The sequence below is a fragment of the Oncorhynchus kisutch genome, linkage group LG23, assembly GCF_002021735.2.
Source record: "Oncorhynchus kisutch isolate 150728-3 linkage group LG23, Okis_V2, whole genome shotgun sequence".
NCBI classification, from domain to species: domain Eukaryota; kingdom Metazoa; phylum Chordata; class Actinopteri; order Salmoniformes; family Salmonidae; genus Oncorhynchus; species Oncorhynchus kisutch.
This window is the reverse complement of record NC_034196.2, coordinates 25,370,231-25,388,724: the sequence shown is the minus strand read 5'-3', so window position 1 is coordinate 25,388,724 and position 18,494 is coordinate 25,370,231. Positions and strand designations below refer to the sequence as shown.

The 18,494-nt window shown below is 43.3% G+C and overlaps 1 protein-coding gene across 2 annotated transcripts in view; it reads right to left on the bottom strand.

The window, feature by feature from the left end:
• Positions 1-18,494, bottom strand: part of LOC109868633 (netrin receptor UNC5D) — a 315,876-nt gene that overhangs the window by 43,849 nt on the left and 253,533 nt on the right. For both annotated transcript variants that reach the window (XM_020458331.2, XM_020458332.2), the window contains exons 3-4: positions 9,292-9,435; positions 8,918-9,021 (exon numbers count right to left, since the gene is read on the bottom strand). In XM_020458331.2, the coding sequence (XP_020313920.1) occupies positions 8,918-9,021; positions 9,292-9,435 (248 nt within the window). The remainder of the gene's footprint in view (positions 1-8,917; positions 9,022-9,291; positions 9,436-18,494) is intronic.

Here is an 18,494-nt window from a genome sequence, read left to right as displayed (position 1 = left end):
ATATTTCTCTCTCTCTCAATGGGCAGTGCAAACCAGGGCAGTGATTTGCATTCTGCGGTGACAGTCACTAAGTCTGGCCGTTGGGGGTGGGGGAGAGAGCGCTTGGGGCGGTAGTAAGGACTCAGGGACAGACTGATAAGCATGGGGAGGATGGGAAATGGATTTGTTTACAGATATTTGCCACTTTATTTTCCAATTAAAAGGCATCAAGCAGCACTGGGTTGAGCCATGCCCACTCTGAGGTGTATGTGTGTGTGTGTATATGATGTGTGTGATCGATTTATTGCAGATGATATGTGCATGTGTGTGTGTATAATCTCAAACCCATGATGCTGTGTTGATGCTGTCTCCCCATATTTTTTACTAACGGTAGCTAAAAAGATTTTAATTGGTAATGGCAATTTTTTTTTAACAAACATATAAAATGGAAATGCATTATACATTAATTAAAAGTTGCCTGCTTAACTGATTTCACAAACAAATAGCACATGACTTTTCATGGCCTCTGTCTCTAATATGTTGCTGTTGTGTCTGTTCTGTCTGGACTAACTCATACTGATAGTGCGGCAGTCTGTCTTGATAACCCCTATCATTTGACTGGTTAGACAGAGTCCTCGGGGGTGTTATGGTACAGGGTGCGGATATGTCAACTGGTGTTATGACAGGTGCGAGCCAGCAGGGGGCAGAGTGACGGGCACCCCCACATTGGCATTTGAACTGTAGGGAGGCTTTGATATTTGTTGTGACAGTTTGAAGCTGTTTGAAGACGCAGAGATGAGAGAGTTGACATCTGTGGCTAACCCCACGTCAGCGCCCCGCGTCGCTCATTTGCAGAGAACGAGCCAAAGGAGCCGTACCTACTACGTCCTGACCTTGACTCAACAACAAAGCTAAGGGCCAATCAGGTCATTCCAATTAGGTGTAATAACTAACAACTCTATTACATTGAAACAAAAAAGCAACTGTCCGTCACATTTACATTCATTTACAGTGGAAGTGAAAGCAACTAGAGGGCAATTACCAAACACTGCGGCGATATCCCCGTATCCTTCCATCCAACTCGATTAACTTTGAGTTTCATTAACAAGCCCCCTCCTCCATCACTCCCTCCTTTCCATCTCTACATCCCCTCCATCCCTTCCTCCCTCAATCATGTGCGGCCTTTTCCCTGTCGATGCTATGATGACTTTCAGGGAGATCACATTAAACAAATGAGATCTTGGAATGTGACAGCGTCATTTTTCTGTGGCGGGGGCAGTGGTGGCAGTGCGCTAAACCCTCTGTTTCTTATCTCGCTGTCATCTCTCCAAATGTTATGTTTATCAGTGAATAATTACATTTTAAGCACTTCAAATGACTTTGGATCAGCCGACCTGATTAATGACTCATTACAATTTGGTGGGGGATGATTGGGCGCTTACTACCAAGCCTAATGATTGTGAATCAAAAATAAAAGAATCTAAGTTATTGAAAAGTATTTTTTTCTCTCCACCTCTCCAAAGTTTATTCCTTTATTGCACTGAGTAATCTGTGTGATCGTCTTCTTGACAGTTAATATGGGCCTTTCATTGCGGCTCACACTCTAATTGTGTTTTCATTATGCTACTTTCATTATTCACCGTAGATGATCCTTCACTTCCTGTTGCGTTACATTTGCAACACGAGTTCCCTTTAATCGCTCTCATTAAAACGACTTAAACATGACAAAAGTATTTTATTTTATCCCGGATCTATCATGCAACCAGGTGAACAAAGGAATCATCTAGGCTCTAATACAGTAGGAACCCATTGTAGCTTTAGCTACGTGCTTTTCACTTTGCCACAGAACACCATGGTGTATTCAGACCCCTTGACTTTTTCCACATTCTGTTACATCCGCGTGCGCCATCGCACATCATTTTGTCTATCCACACCAGATGCGATAGGACATGCAGGTTGAAATATCAAAACAAGCCCTGAATCAACTATATTAATTTGGGGACAGGTTGGAAAGCATTAAACATTCATGGCAATTTAGCTAGCTAGCTTGCTGTTGCTAGCAAATTTTTCCTGGGATATAAACATTGGGTTGTTATTTTACATGAAATGTACAAGTTCCTCTACTCTGACAATGAATCCACAGATAAAAGGGTAAACCGAGTTAGTTTCTAGTAATCGCTCCTCCTTCAAGCTTCTTCTTCTTTTTTGGACTTCATATGGCGGTTGGCAACCAACTTTAAGGTGCATTACTACCACCAACTGGACTGGAGTATTGACCTCAGTTAATCTTGCAATCACCCATATGCTCCTAAAAACTAATGAGGAGATGGGAGAGGTGGGACTTGCAGCACATCAAGCATCACAAATAGAACCAAGTGCTATTTTTGTGCCTGGCTACGCAGACGCTCGTTGACGCACGTGAGCAGTTTGGATGCAATGATTGAATAACATTTATGTGTACATTTATTTTGCAATGCTCGCGCACGTAAAGCGAGTGGTGTGGACAGCATGTTATTCTTAAATGGATTCAATAGTTCCCCCCCCTCATCAACCTACGCACAATACCCCATAATGACAAAGCAAAAATAGATTTGTAGAAATGTTTGTACATTTCTATATTTTTTAAATTGAAATATCACATTTACATATGTATTCAGACCCAAGCCACTCCTGTGTTGTCTTGGCTGTGTGCTTAGGGTGGTTGTCCTGTAGGAAGGTGAACCTTCACCCCACTCTGAGGTCCTGAGCAGGTTTTCATCAAGGTTCTCTCTGTACCTTGCTCCATTCATCTTTGCCTCGATCGTGACTAGTCTCCCAGTCCCTGCCACTGAAAAACATCCCCAGAGCATGATGCTGCTACCACCATGCTTCACCGTAGGGATGGTGCCAGGTTTTCTCCAGGCGTGACGCTTGGCATTTAGGCCAAATAGTTACATCTTGGTTTCATCAGACCAGAGAATCTTGTTTCTCATGGTGTGAGAGTCTTTAGGTGCCTTTTGGCAAACTCCAAGCGGGCTGTCACGTGCCTTTTACTGAGGATTGGCTTCCGTCTGGCCACTCTACCATAAAGGCCTGATTGGTGGAGTGCTGCAGAGATGGTTGTCCGTCTGGAAGGTTCTCCCATCTCCACAGAGGATCTCTGTCAGAGTGACCATCAGGTTCTTGGTCACCTCCCTGACCAATTCCCGATTGCTCAGTTTGGCCGGGCTTCTAGCTCTAGGAAGAGTGTTGGTGGTTCCAAACTTCTTCAATTTAAGAATAATGGAGGCCATTGTGTTCTTGGAGACCTTCAATGCTGCAGAAATGTTTTGGTACCCTTCCCCAGATCTGTGCCTCGACACATGCACTGTCAACTGTGGGACCTTATATAGACAAGTGTGTGCCTTTCAATATCATGTCCAATCAATTGAATTAACCACAGGTGGACTCCAATCAAGTTGTAGAAACACCTCAAGGATGTTCAATGGAAACAGGATGCACCTGAGCTACATTTCGAGTCTTATAGCAAAGGGTCTGAATACTTATGTTAATAATGATTTTTTTTCTTCTAAAATAAAAAAAAACGTTTTTGCTTTGTCATTTTGGGGTATTGTGTGTAAATTGCTAAGGAAAAAAGTTTTTAATACATTTTGGAATAAGGGTGTAACGTAACAAAATATGGAAAAGTCAAATACTTTCCGAACGCACTGTAGATTGAGCCATCTAGGATCTAGTTCAGATGTGTCAGCTCCAGTCGCAGACCCCACCTGCTGTACTATGGGACACAGGCAGCCACGGACCTTTATCCGGATGCCATTTTGGCTTCATTCCTACTGAGCCAGATGGAGTGACATTGTCTGCTGTTCACTGGCATGGAAACATGCACACAGCAGCCCAGTTCACATAGCCCACTCTCTGATGGTTAAAAAAATAAACAGTGGAGCCACTCGACTCTGGCGTCTCCCTCAGTTGGTATTTCCTTTGAGGGAACGGACTAAAGAAACAACCCAGCTAGCACATAACGTTCTGAGAACCATATGTTTCTTAGATCTTGGTGAGAGCATGGTTGTCCTATGGTTATTTTGCATACAACCTTCCCACAACCTTCTGGGAATGGTGCAGGACAGTTGCTTGGTTTTGGAACATTCTCGGCACATTTAAGGAACTTGACAAAAAATAGATTTTCTTGGTATTTCATTACTTTAACAGAACGGTTCATAAAAGTTCAAACATGGTTACACTTCATTTCAACTTTGGTAATGTTCTAGGAACGTTCTCCGACTGGTTTGACATTGGGAATGTTCTCAAAGTTCAGAGAACGTCAAGAAACAACGTTCTTCTGTGGGATTCTCAGGACTTCAGCATGTTTCCTACAGGTTTCCTCATGGTTCTATTTAAAGTAATGTTCTCAAATTGTTCCAAGCATAACGCTTACTACAGGTTTCCTTATGGTTCTATTTAAAGTAATGTTCTCAAATTGTTCCAAGCATAACGCTTACTACAGGTTTCCTTATGGTTCTATTTAAAGTAATGTTCTCAAATTGTTCCAAGCATAACGCTTACTACAGGTTTCCTTATGGTTCTATTTAAAGTAATGTTCTCAAATTGTTCCAAGCATAACGCTTACTACAGGTTTCCTTATGGTTCTATTTAAAGTAATGTTCTCAAATTGTTAAGAAAACTTTCCATAAAAACACAAGAAAACTTTAGTAACTTTCAGAAAAAGTGGTAAGAATTGTATTTAAAAACATACATTCTGTTCTCAGAACATGAAGAAAATTCTTATTTCCAATGACGGCCTAACCCAGCCAAACCTTAACCCGGACGATTGCTGGGCCAATTTTGCGCTGCCCTATGTGTCTCCCAATCACAGCCAGGTGTGAAACAGCCTGGAATCGAACCAGGGTCTGTATTGAAGCCTCTAGCACTGAGATGCAGTGCCTCAGACCGCTGTGCCACTCGGGAGAGGTGGCAATGGCTCAGAGAATGTTCTAAGAACATTATTTTAAATCATATACATTCCATTCTGAGCATCTACAAAACTCTCTCTTTCCTCTATTTTGGTGTGTTCAGGTGTGTTGGCCGTGCCCACTAATTGGCCACACCTGATCTTAATGAGTGCTTGTTTCCTTTGAAATGGGGTGTCATGACTGTCCTGATCAGGTCAGGTTACAGGAGACCACAATCCTACAGATTATCTCTCACCCCCAACAGAGGAGGAGAGATCTAGGGGTCTGAAGATGTGGGGGTTTTATGACCCTTCACGCCCCTGGTAAATCTTAGGCCACAGACAAAATTCCTTTGTCCTCTCACTATGGAGAACCAGCCTTAGAACATTATACATGCAATAAAGGGACTTTGGAACAATGGTTTCCGTCAGCCACAATGGTGGTCATGACGATAGATGGAATATGAAAATGTATGTAATTTTTGTTTTGTTATTAAAGGTTAATAGATGACGTTATTACATTATTAGTTACAATGTTATTATAACATTGTAACTTTAAGACTCTTCCCAGTATATGCTTGATGTTTATACATTGTACGTTGTGTGGAAAATGTCCAAATCAAAGAGAATGTTTTGGTAAAGATGAAATGTGAAGTTAGTTGTCTAAAATTGGATTTGAGTAAAATCTAGACCTTGCCTCTTAACTTGGTACGCCCAGAGAATTGCCCTAAAGGCGGTTACGCCCACTTCTGACCCGAGGGTATAAGAGATGTGAGTTAAGAATGAACATTAACATGAGTAACCGAGCTGCAGCCGAGATCTAAAAAGTCAACGAACCCTAAACGTAACACAAGGTTGAAGACAAAAAAATATTTTTTCTACCCATGGTACTGATGAGTAGCTGTGTCTAAGCAGGTGAATTCAAGCCGGACCACCTAGCCTCCACTCTCCATCGAATCGTGGTATCTACACTGTTTCATTCCTACGCTGTGTGCTCTGAGCTACAGAGCTGTCTGTCTTTAGAAGACCCCTTCCAGAGCAAGTGCGAGGAATCAGACCACTAAGTCAAAAGGACACTGACATCGTGAGGACAACCAGAGAGTTGCGCCGGAGAAGTGTGTAATTGAGAAGCCTAAACGACCCACGCGGAGCTTCCCATCTGTGACCTCCCACACGTATTTACATCACTATATTCTGACCCATAAGAGCGGCAGTTTGGGGCAAGGCTAGGGTTAAAATAAGCATAGCTGACAAATGCACCCAAATGTATATTTCTCTCGTGTACTTTCTCTTTTTCTCTCTCTTTTAAATCCCCATTTTGGGTAACATGCTCCATAGTGTGTTGGCCCGTTCTAATCAATAGCCTAGACTGTGTACTTTTATCATCATTTTAGCTTTCCAGTAAATAAATAATCAACTAAGATTGGTGTGGTACGAACTCATTGGTGGGACCCGGGTCCGTGCAGATTCCTGGATTATGCGACGTTCAGAATGAGGTTGTAGAGGAAACGGATTAGCGACGGTTGTAAAATCGATATTCTGATATTCTTCAAATAAATTAATTTGGGAAATAGAAACTCAATAAAAACTCATTTTCCCATGGTGACCCAGGTTAAGGAGTTAATAATTGCTTGATTCATATAATCACGCAATTAAAAACCTTTAATCATTCGATGAGCAACAGTCATCACATTAACTAATACAACGTCACGACAGGGGTCTGTTTGAATAGACTAAAATGAACAGCTTTGTATGCGTAAAAAAGCATGGCATGCTAGCTCCATCCTGGTGGTGCAGTGGACTAAGTCCATGGATATATTATAGGTTCAAATCTCACTGACGCCGTTTCACAATAAAAAAGAAATGTGTTTTCATAATTAATGCCAAAGGAAATGAATTTCTATGTGTCCTAGCTGTGGTTTCAGTTAAAAAGTTCATCCAAAATAAGCTTGTTATTAAAAGTCTGATTGAAACATTCAGTTGAAGTTTTAAGGAAGTTATTCTAAAACCTCCAAATGACCTATAATTTTTATTCTAAAATGTTCAGGTGAAATGTTCACTTCTGTTCTCAGAACATTGAAAAAATGTTTAGTTTTGTTTGGCTTTGTTCCCGCAACCAATGTGAAACCAAAAACATACGTTCCCACAACATTCAGGGAACCAAATGTGCTTGCTCGGAGAGATGTGGCATGTGAGGATGCTATGATGATTTGTAGTGCGTTGCTTTTTATGTATTGGAAAATCACACCCATTACATATGCATAGATAAATGAGGATGAACTGTTGGCAAGTTATTAAATGTTGATTCAAATGTGCAGTACTTGTATTAGCTCAGTAGCAATAATGTGTTTACATGAACTCACAGTACTATGCAAATTGCAGCAAAATGTGAAACAGCATTCAAATTAACAGCATGACCAAAGCAAACGAAGTCTCGACAGCCAAACACACACAGTAGTTTGGCTAATCAGATTGCATCCACGGCCTCATTTGCTTCAACTCTAAACAGTTTCTGAACCTCCCTCTGAGCCAAAATGTCTTCAGAGCTACATTCTCAACAGGGGGTGGTAAAGTCCATGACATGACATTCGGTTAGAGAGGGAGTTAAGTGATACTAATGCCCCAGATTCACATGGAGATGTTCATAGGGTTGCTTTCCATCTGCAGACATGAGCATTTTCTTGCATGAGAGCCATGTTGGAGAAACAGATGAATTTCTACTACGTATTATTTAACCAATCTCTTCCATAGCTGGAGGACTTGCCTACTTGATGACCACAATGCATGGAGGGTGACCAGCACTACAGCTGAGGACTATTTGTGTGGGTTGAATCATTCATTACATAGACACACAGGCGTAAGCACACACACACACACAGGTGCAAACACACACAAGCACCACACACACATATACACACACACACTCCAATCCAAGGCAATGCAATACACATCCATATGTATAAGACACACGGTTCGACATACACTCTCTCTGACAGAAAGGACACTCAGAAACACTATGACACACAAATCCACTTGCACACACACACACACATGTACACAAATATCAAATCAAATCAAATCAAATTTTATTTGTCACATAGACATGGTTTGCAGATGTTAATGCGAGTGTAGCGAAATGCTTGTGCTTCTAGTTCCGACAATGCAGTAATAACCAACAAGTAATCTAACTAACAATTCCAAAACTACTGTCTTATACACAGTGTAAGGGGATAAAGAATATGTACATAAGGATATATGAATGAGTGATGGTACAGAGGAGCATAGGCAAGATACAGTAGATGGTATCGAGTACAGTATATACAAATGAGATGAGTATGTAAACAAAGTGGCATAGTTAAAGTGGCTAGTGATACATGTATTACATAAGGATGCAGTCGATGATATAGAGTACAGTATCTACGTATGCATATGAGATGAATAATGTAGGGTAAGTAACATTATATAAGGTAGCATTATAATATACCCACACACACACCTCTCATACCACTGAAAGTAAACCAGCCAGTGAAAACCTACTTCCTTATTCACCCTGAAGATGAAAGTGACATGAGACCAGAGAGGAGCACCAACACAGAGAATATATCCATGGCACCTAAGTAAGTCATAACTTTTCACCCTCCACTTTATAACGTGTGGACGCAAGGAGATACATATTGCCTCAAGTATGCAACAAGCCTATATCACCATCTCTACATCTCCACTCGGGGGTAAACACACATAACAAAAGCCAGTCACTCAGATGCTGAAGGGAATGGGGCTTGTAGTGGAAGCAGTTCCACTGGGGAGAATCTGCCACTCTCAACTCTAAAGAGAAATGTAGATATCTTGGATACTGTAGTAGTAATCATACTTTGAACAAATAACTGTAACCGATTAATTATTGTGGGCAAGAAAACAACTTGAGGCTGTTATAGTGCATTATACGACTTGTCATAAGCAAATTATTATGAAAATCGGTGTATACTGTGAGTTGAAACATGCAGGCCTTACCTCAGCGACAGGCACTCCCTCTGGTGGACGGCAGTGCAGCACAATCATGCCTTTAATGGGCACCTCCCTCCCCTGGGGGTCCTGCTCAAAGTTCTTCCTCAGGTCTGGGAGAGGGAGAGGGGAGGGACAAACGAAGACAGGATTCAATTCATCTGAGTTTCTAGGATTAAATCAAACAGCACTCTCTTTTAGGCAATAGGATTCATTTTATGTTTCTTTGACTCCAAATATATATCTTTCCATCCGCTTACTTCCTCTCTCTTTCTCTTTCAATCAGTCACTCCCCTACTCACTCTCTAATCTACTAATCTTCCCTGACTCACTACCCCCCCTCTCTCTTTCTCTCTCTTTGCTGGTATGGTTCTGCTACTCACAGGCGATGCGTACGGTGGCCTTGCGGCTCTTGGAGGTGCCCAGGTGGCTCCAGGCCACACACAGACACCAGTAGTCCTCGGGGCCGTGGAAATCCTCCACCTGCTGACGAGACACGTTGATCATCACCTCCCGGATCTTCAACCCTGCAGGGACACACAGATTATAATCCCAGATTACCATTTTATTTTATTTATTTATTTAACCTATATTTAACTATGCAAGTCAGTTAAGAACAAATTCTTATTTATAATGACAGCCTACACCAGCCAAACCCAGACAACGGTGTGCACCGCCCTATGGGACTCCCAATCACGGCTGGTTGTGATACAGCCTGGATTTGAAACAGGGTGTCTGTAGTGAGGCCTCAAGCACTGAGATGCAGTGCCTTATACCGCTGCGCCACTCAGGAGCCCATCACAGATGATCATCAGAGATGACATCATCCATATTATAATCCAAATTATCACTCAGATTATAAGAAATGTATAGCTAAAATGATCAAAACAGAGTGTCACATGACGTAATCATGAGACTTGGCGAGATGGAAAACACGGGAGATTAAATATCCAGGCGATAAGAGATTATCAGTCGCAAATAGATGAAGAGGTCAACAGAGAGAGGAGTGTCTGTCAGATTACTCAGATTACTGTTTCATTTCCACCCATACACTGTCATCAGATTGACATCTGAAGCCTGACAAATCTATATAAAGAACTTCATTATCATAATTTTGACTATCAGTCAGATAATCTATTTCAGTGCGGCAACAGGAGGACAAATGATGCAAGATGATGCCATTGTGATAGGGATTGTTATTGATCCTCTTAAACTCACTCAGTTCTGCTAATGCCTTAATCCATTTATACAAATTATCAACCCAAAGTGAGACTAAATGGTACACTTTGTATACCAAACATTAGGAACACCTACCTAATATTGAGTTCCACCCACCCCCCCTTTTGCCCTGAGATCAGCCTCAATTCGTCGGTGTATGGACTGTACAAGGTGTCGAAAGTGTTCCACAGGGATTCAGGCCCATGTTGTCTCCAATGTCACTGGCTTACTGGTGCTCTTCTATGCCGTCCCTAGGAGGGGTGCGTCACTGGATTGAGTCACTGACGTGATCTTCCTGTCCGTGTTGGCGCCCTCTCGGGATCTATCTAGCCCTCTCTGGGCTATACTCAGTCTTGTCTCAGGGTAGTAAATTGGTGGTTTGGGGATATCCCTCTAGTGGTGTGGGGGCTGTGCTTTGGCAAAGTGGGTGCGATTATATACTGCCTGGTTGGCCCTGTCCGGTAGTATCATCGGACGGGGCCACAGTCTCAGCCTCCTGTATCTATGCTGCAATAGTTTGTGTCGGGGAGCTAGGGTCAGTCTGTTATATCTAGGTTATTCTCCTGTTTTATCCGGTGTCCTGTGTGAATTTATGTATGTCCTGTGCGAAAGTATTCACCCTCCTTGGCATTTTTCCTATTTTGTTGCCTAAATATGTTCTATAGTGAAACAAAGAAGAAATAAGACAAAAAAATGGAAAATTTGAGCGTGCATAACTATTCACCCCCCCAAAGTCAATACTTTGTAGAGCCACCTTTTGCAGCAATTACAGCTGCAAGTCTCTTGGGGTATGTCTCTATAAGCTTGGCACATCTAGCCACTGGGATTTTTGCCCATTCTTCAAGGCAAAACTGTTCCAGTTCCTTCAAGTTGGATGGGTTCCGCTGGTGTACAGCAATCTTTAAGTCATACCCCAGATTCTCAATTGGATTGAGGTCTGGGCTTTGAATAGGCCATTCCAAGACATTTAAATGTTTCCCCTTAAACCACTCGAATGTTGCTTTAGCAGTATGCTTAGGGTCATTGTCCTGCAGGAAGGTGAACCTCCGTCCCAGTCTCAAATCTCTGGAAGACTGAAACAGGTTTCCCTCAAGAATTTCCCTGTATTTAGGGCCATCCATCAATCCTTCAATTCTGACCAGTTTCCCAGCCCCTGCCGATGTAAAACATCCCCACAGCATGATGCTGCCACCACCATGCTTCACTGTGGGGATAGTGTTCTTGGGGTGATTAGAGATGTTGGGTCTGCGCTTTTGGGTCTGCGCGTTTTCCTTGATAGCCCAAAAGCTCAATTTTAGTCTCATCTGACCAGAGTACCTTCTTCTATATGTTTGGGGAGTCTCCCACATGCCTTTTGGCGAACACCAAACATGTTTGCTTATTTTTTCTTTATGCAATGATTTTTTTCTGGACACTTTTCCGTAAAACCCAGCTCTGTGGAGTGTACGGCTTAAAGTGGTCCAATGGACAGATATTCCAATCTCTGCTGTGGAGTATTGCAGCTCCTTCAGGGTTATCTTTGGTCTTTTTGTTGCCTCTCTGATTAATGCCCTCCATGCCTGGTCCGTGAGTTTTGGTGGGCGGCCTTCTCTTGGCCGGTTTGTTGTGGTACCATATTCTTTCCATTTTTAATAATGGCTTTAATGGTGCTCCGTGGGATGTTCAAAGTTTCTGATACATTTTTAGAACCCAACCCTGGAGAGCTCCTTGGTCTTCATAGTGCCGCTTGCTTGGTGGTGCCCGTTGCTAAATGGTGTTGCAGACTCTGGGGCCTTTCAGAACAGGTGTATATGTACTGAGATCATGTGTCAGATCATGTGACATTTAGATTGCACACATGTGGACTTTATTTAACTAATTATGTGACTTCTGAAGGTAAATGGTTGCACCAGATCTTATTTAATGACTTCATAGCAAAGGGGGTGAATACACATGCACGCACCACTTTTCTGTCTTTTTTGGGGGGGATTTTTTTCATTTCACTTCACCAATTTGGACTATTTTGTCCATTACATGAAATCCAAATCCAAATCTATTTCAATTACAGTTTGTAATGCAACAAAATATGAAAAACACCAAGGGGGATGAATACATTTGCAAGGCACAGTACTCCCTCTAATTCTCCCTCTCTCCCTCCCCTCCCAGAGGACCTGAGCCCTAGGACCATTGCCTCAGGACTACCTGGCCTGATGACTCCTTGCTGTCCCCAGTCCACCTGGTCATGTTGCTACTCCAGTTTCAACTGTTCTGCCTGCGGCTAAGGAACCCTGACCACTTCACCAGACGTGCTACCTTGTCCCGGACCTGCTGTTTTCGACGCTTTCTCTCTACCGCACCTCCTGTCTCGAACTCTGAATGCCCAGCTATAAAAATCCAACTGACATTTACTCCTGAGGTGCTAACCTGTTGCACCCTTTCAACCACTCTGATTATTATTATTTAACCCTGATGATCATCTATGAACATTTGAACATCTTGGCCGTGTAATGTTATAATCTCCACCCGGCACAGCCAAAAGAGGACTGGCCACCCCTCAGAGCCAGGTTCCTCTCTAGGTTTATTCCTAGGTTTATGCCTTTCTAGGGAGTTTTTCCTAGCCACAGTGATTCTACATCTGCATTACTTGCTGTTTGGGGTTTTAGGCTGGGTTTCTGTATAGCACTTTGTGACATCTGCTGATGTAAAAAGGGCTTTATAGATACTTTCAAGTATGAAGGTAAGACCCAGATACAGACCATGTCGAATAAACAATAGTTTAATATTCCAACAGGGACAGGCAATAGGTAGGCAGGGGTAAAAAAAAACAGAGGTGGGGTAACGATAGCGGGCGGCAGGCAGGCTCAGGGTCAGGGTAAGGCAGAGGTCAGTAATCCAGAGGTGGGGCAATGATAGCGGGCGGCAGGCAGGCTCAGGGTCAGGGTAAGGCAGAGGTCAGTAATCCAGAGGTGGGGCAATGATAGCGGGCGGCAGGCAGGGTCAGGGTCAGGGTAAGGCAGAGGTCAGTAATCCAGAGGTGGGGCAACGATAGCGGGCGGCAGGCAGGCTCAGGGTCAGGGTAAGGCAGAGGTCAGTAATCCAGAGGTGGGGCAACGATAGCGGGCGGCAGGCAGGCTCAGGGTCAGGGTAAGGCAGAGGTCAGTAATCCAGAGGGGGGCAAAGGCACAGGTCGCAGGCAGGCTCAGGGTCAGGGTCAGGCAAGGGTCAAAACCAGGAGGGCGAGAAAAGAGAGACTGGAAAAAGCAGGAGCTGAGACATGAACAAACAAGACGAACTGGCAACAGACAAACAGAGAACACAGGTATAAATAGAGAGGGGGTAAACATTGTTATTTTAGAAATACATTATCCTCCTTTTTCCACAAAAAGGTGTCTTGCAATTTGTCAGCTGGATCCTGGTATTGAAAAGACTCAATCTTAGCTTGAGGTACACACACACCTTGTTTTTATATCTGTGTGTGTATAAATCACTTCAAACCTCAATTTCTCTATGCATTTCTCAAGCTGTGATTAAATCCATAATCATGAATGGTAGGGATATGGTTGGTAATTAATAGATTTATTTTTTGAACTGAATTCAACTAACAGGAACATTAAAGGCTTACTGTTCAACAGCAACAGACTGTAGGCCTACACAAAGCTATGTGAGACTGTATTGGACCATTAATGCGTAATAAGGAAGCTCTGCTGGTTATCTTAGAAAGCACAGTCTTCAAAGCTATTTCAGGGCAGCTCTCCAAAGGGGAAAGCAGCTCCGTCTATGATATCTCTATTCTCCCTGCCTGCTATATAAGCCCAATTTCACAGATGGTTCCAAACCGGCCCATCGTGGGGTATGAACAGTCAATTATGCAGACATTCTGATGGTAGTGTGTTCTCTCCTCAGTGTGTGTGTATGTGCGTGTGTGAGTGTGTGTCTGCACATGTGTGTTCTCGGCTCAAAGAGTCCTCTCTGCGGGCCGCTCCCAGCATGCATTGCACAGCAGACAAACAGGACCACAGTGTGGATCAAGACAAAATGGAAACCAATAATGTGATTTGAAGGGTGTCTGTCTGAAACCAGACTGTCTGAAACCAGACTGACAGCCATGCAGTCAGTTGAAGGTCATACCTGTTTGATAGAGATGTGTTTGGAGAGATATTAACTGAGACAGATAAACAGAAATATGGAAGTCATAAGAGAGTGGTCCACAGCTCTAGTCCGGCGAGGGCTGCAATCCTGCAGATACATTTTTCTGACACTGATTTGTACCTGTTAAACTAGGTGTGTCCACAATACAGCCATTCAGAAGTACCAGGGAGAGACAAAAACCAACAGGACTGTGGAACTTAAGGGCCTGAGTTGTGCACCGCTATCATAATTTAAGCAGAAAAACCTAGGGGAGCATTACCAGAAAAATTACTGTTTTCAAGTAATTGATCAACATTCAAATAGTAGGTAGATGATTTCTTATAGAGACTTTTCAAGTGCACTTGGCATCAGCTAGTCTTGTCACACTCGTACAATGTCAGAGATTTCCGTTTGAGCCCCCTCTTAGGTCCATACCAAGACCTGTGCCTGTCTGTCTAAAAGCTTCATATGGATGCCAGTGATCATGTAATCACGGGTTTAAGTGCTTTCTGACAAGCGACTTAGTTCATGGATTTCGATTACAGTTTAAATACAATAAGACCATTAAAGGGGGGGATTTGATTCAGCAATCTTTAAAATCATAATGACTCCCTCTCCATTGGGGGAAGTGCTTAATCTCTAATCACTATGAAGACCGCAATGTACAGTCATGGCCAAAAGTTTTGAGAATGACACAAATATTAATTTTCACAAGGTCTGCTGCCTCAGTTTGTATGATGGTAATTTGCATATACCCCAGAATGTTATGAAGAGTGATCAGATGAATTCCCTCTTTGCCACGCAAATGAACTGAATCCCCCAAAAACATTTCCACTGCATTTCAGCCCTGCCCCAAAAGGACCAGCTGACATCATATCAGTGATTCTCTCATTAAGACAGGTGTGAGTGTTGAAGAGGACAAGGCTGGAGATCACTCTGGCATGCTGATTGAGATCTAATAACAGACTGGAAGCTTCAAGAGGAGGGTGGTGCTTGGAATCATTGTTCTTCCTCTGTCAACCATGGTTACCTGCAAGGAAACACGTGCCGTCATCATTGCTTTGCACAAAAAGGGCTTCACAGGCAAGGATATCGCTGCCAGTAAGATTGCACCTAAATCAACCATTTATCGGATCATCAAGAACTTCAAGGAGAGCGGTTCGATTGTTGTGAAGAAGGCTTCAGGGCGCCCAAGTAAGTCCAGCATGCGCCAGGATCGTCTCCTAAAGTTGAATCAGCTGTGGGATTGGGGCACCACCAGTACAGAGCTTGCTCAAGAATGGGAGCAGGCAGGTGTGAGTGCATCTGCACGCACAGTGAGGCGAAGACTTTTGGAGGATGGCCTGGTGTCAAGAAGGGCAGCAGAGAAGCCACTTCTCTTCAGGAAAAACATCAGGGACAGACTGATATTCTGCAAAAGGTACAGGAATTGGACTGTTGAGGACTAGGGTAAAGTCATTTTCTCTGATGAATCCCCTTTCCGATTGTTTGGGGCATCCGGAAAAAAGCTTGTCCGGAGAAGACAAGGTGAGCGCTACCATCAGTCCTGTGTCATGACAACAGTAAAGCATCCTGAGACCATTCATGTGTGGGGTTGCTTCTCAGCCAAGGGAGTGGGCTCATTCACAATTTTGCCTAAGAACACAGCCATGAATAAAGAATGGTACCAACACATCCTCCAAGAGCAACTTCTCCCAATCATCCAGGAACAGTTTGGTGATGAACAATGCCTTTTCCAGCATGATGTAGCACCTTGCCATAAGGCAAACGTGATAACTAAGTGGCTGGGGGAACAAAACATCAATATTTTGGGCTCATGGCCAGGAAACTCCCCCGACCTTAATCCCTTTGAGATTTTGTGGTCAATCCTCAAGAGGCGGGTAGATAAAAAAAAAACACAAATTCTGACAAACTCAAAGCATTGATTATGCAAGAATGGGCTGCCATCAGTCAGGATGTGGCCCAGAAGTTAATTGACAACATGCCAGGGCGGATTGCAGAGGTCTTGACAAAGAAGGGTCAACACTGCAAATATTGACTCTTTGCATCATCAACTTCATGTAATTGTCAATAAAAGCCTTTGATACTTATGAAATGCTTGCAATTATACTTCAGTATTCCATAGTAACATCTGACAAAAATATCTAAAGACACAGAGGCAGCAGACTTTGTTAAAATTAATATTTGTGTCATTCTCAAAACGTTTGGCCACGACTGTAAGATGTTTTAGAACTGCATGTGAACGCTGACTAGGCCAGAAGACTATGTGGTTAGCCGCTCTGTTTAGTCAAATTTCTCTACTTAAGTTTTAGATAGCGTTACAAATTGCACCCTATTCCATATCTATTGCATTGTTTTTTAACAAGCCATAGGGCTATAAAGAGAATAGGGTTCCATTTTTGGTTGCAGATCTGTGACCCTTTTCAGGAAACTAGGTGTATGTTGCATGTCACTACTTCACAGGTGTGGCATTTGAATATAAACTTTATTTTTTTATCAAAATGAGTTTTTTGGCAGAAATTCCTTCTGGAACATGTGACATTTCATGTGCCTTAATAACAAACTTGTATTTCATCCATAATTACGAATACAATTCTTAAATTAAGAGTCCAGTTGGTTTAGCGATGGAAAAAGCAAGGTACCTTCCTGCTAGCCATGATTGGCTGAGATAATGGATTGGCTGGACATGCTGGGAGATGAGTTTGGATTGGTCTGCCATGTAGCATTCTTCTGTCTATAATGTGACAGTATGTGTTGACATTCATTTCTACTGCTCCGTTTTGGAAAGATATAACGTTAGCCATCGAGAACTACAAAAGTTTTGCTACTTTTCTCAACAACATTGATGCCATGAAGTTAGCAGGCGCTATCGACAGATCAGTTGGAAAAGGTTATGGCTATTTTCTGCACACGCCACTGTCAGTATGAACCGGCGTGAATTGACACAACGCTGGCCTAACAAGATGTAGCTACAACCAAAACAATCAAAGTTAAATGATTCCAGTCTGCCGTGAAGTGTTCATCCATGTATATAGGTAAGAGTAGATTTTCAGATTTAAGGTTCTAATTTTGACAGAAAGTCGTTTTTAGTGAAAGTTAGTTGGCAAACATTAGCTTGCTGGTTCACTAACTAACATTACGTGTATGATCTGTGTAGTAATATTATTAGAATCAGAAATCCATTTGCATTGCTAGTTATAGCCTAATGTTAGCTAGCTAACATTGAACCTAGTTTGTTAACTTTAGTATGAATCTGCAGGTAGCTAAAGCTATGAAAATGTTTGTATTGGTAGTAGTATGAGCTGGGATTATGCCTGTCACGCCCTGGTCTTAGTATTTTGTGTTTTCTATATTTATTTGTTCAGGCCAGGGTGTGACATGGGTTTATTTTGTGTTGTGTTTATGTATGGGGGTTTTTCGTAGGTTTTGGGATTGTGGCTTAGTGGTGTGTTCTAGCAAAGTCTATGGTTGCGGTCAGGTGGGCGGTCGACCCAGAGAGAGTGCCGGAGCCCGCCTGGGATTCGCTGGAGCAGTGCGAGGAGGGCTATAGGAGAATGGAGTTGAAGAGAAAAGCACGGCGGCGCAGAAGGAAGCCCGAGAGTCAGCCCCAAAAATGTATTGGGGGGGGGGGGGGGGGGGGCTCAGGGAGAGTGCGGCAGAGTCAGGGTTCAAACCTGAGCCAACTCCCCCTGTTTATCGTGAGGAGCAGCGATCACAGGACTTCTGGACGTGGGAGGAGATATTGGACGGAAAAGGACCCTGGACACAGCCTGGAGAATATCGCCGCCCCAAAGAAGAACTGGAGGCCGAGAAAGCGGCAAGGCGCTGGTATGAAGAGGCAGCACGGCGACGCGGATGGAAGCCCAAGAGTCAGCCCCAAAAATGTATTGGGGGGGGGACTCAGGGAGAGTGTGGCAGAGTCAGGGTTCAGACCTGAGCCAACTCCCCCTGTTTATCGTGAGGAGCCAAGGAGGAGACCAGAACCAGAGCCGGTGTTGGAGGTGAGTGAAGCAGAGACTGAAGGAGTTAATGGGGAAAGTGGAGGAGAGAGTTATGAGGGAGTTGCTAGGTTGGTGCTTTAGATACGATATTCGCCCGACGGAGCGTGTCGGGGATTTGATGGCACCTGGGTCAGCGCTCCATACTCGTCCTGAGGTGCGTGTTAGTCGGCTGGTGAAGAGTGTGCCAGCCTCACGCACTAGGCCTCCTGTGTACCTACCTAGCCTTGCACGTCCTGTGCCAGTCCTGCTCTCAGGCTCTC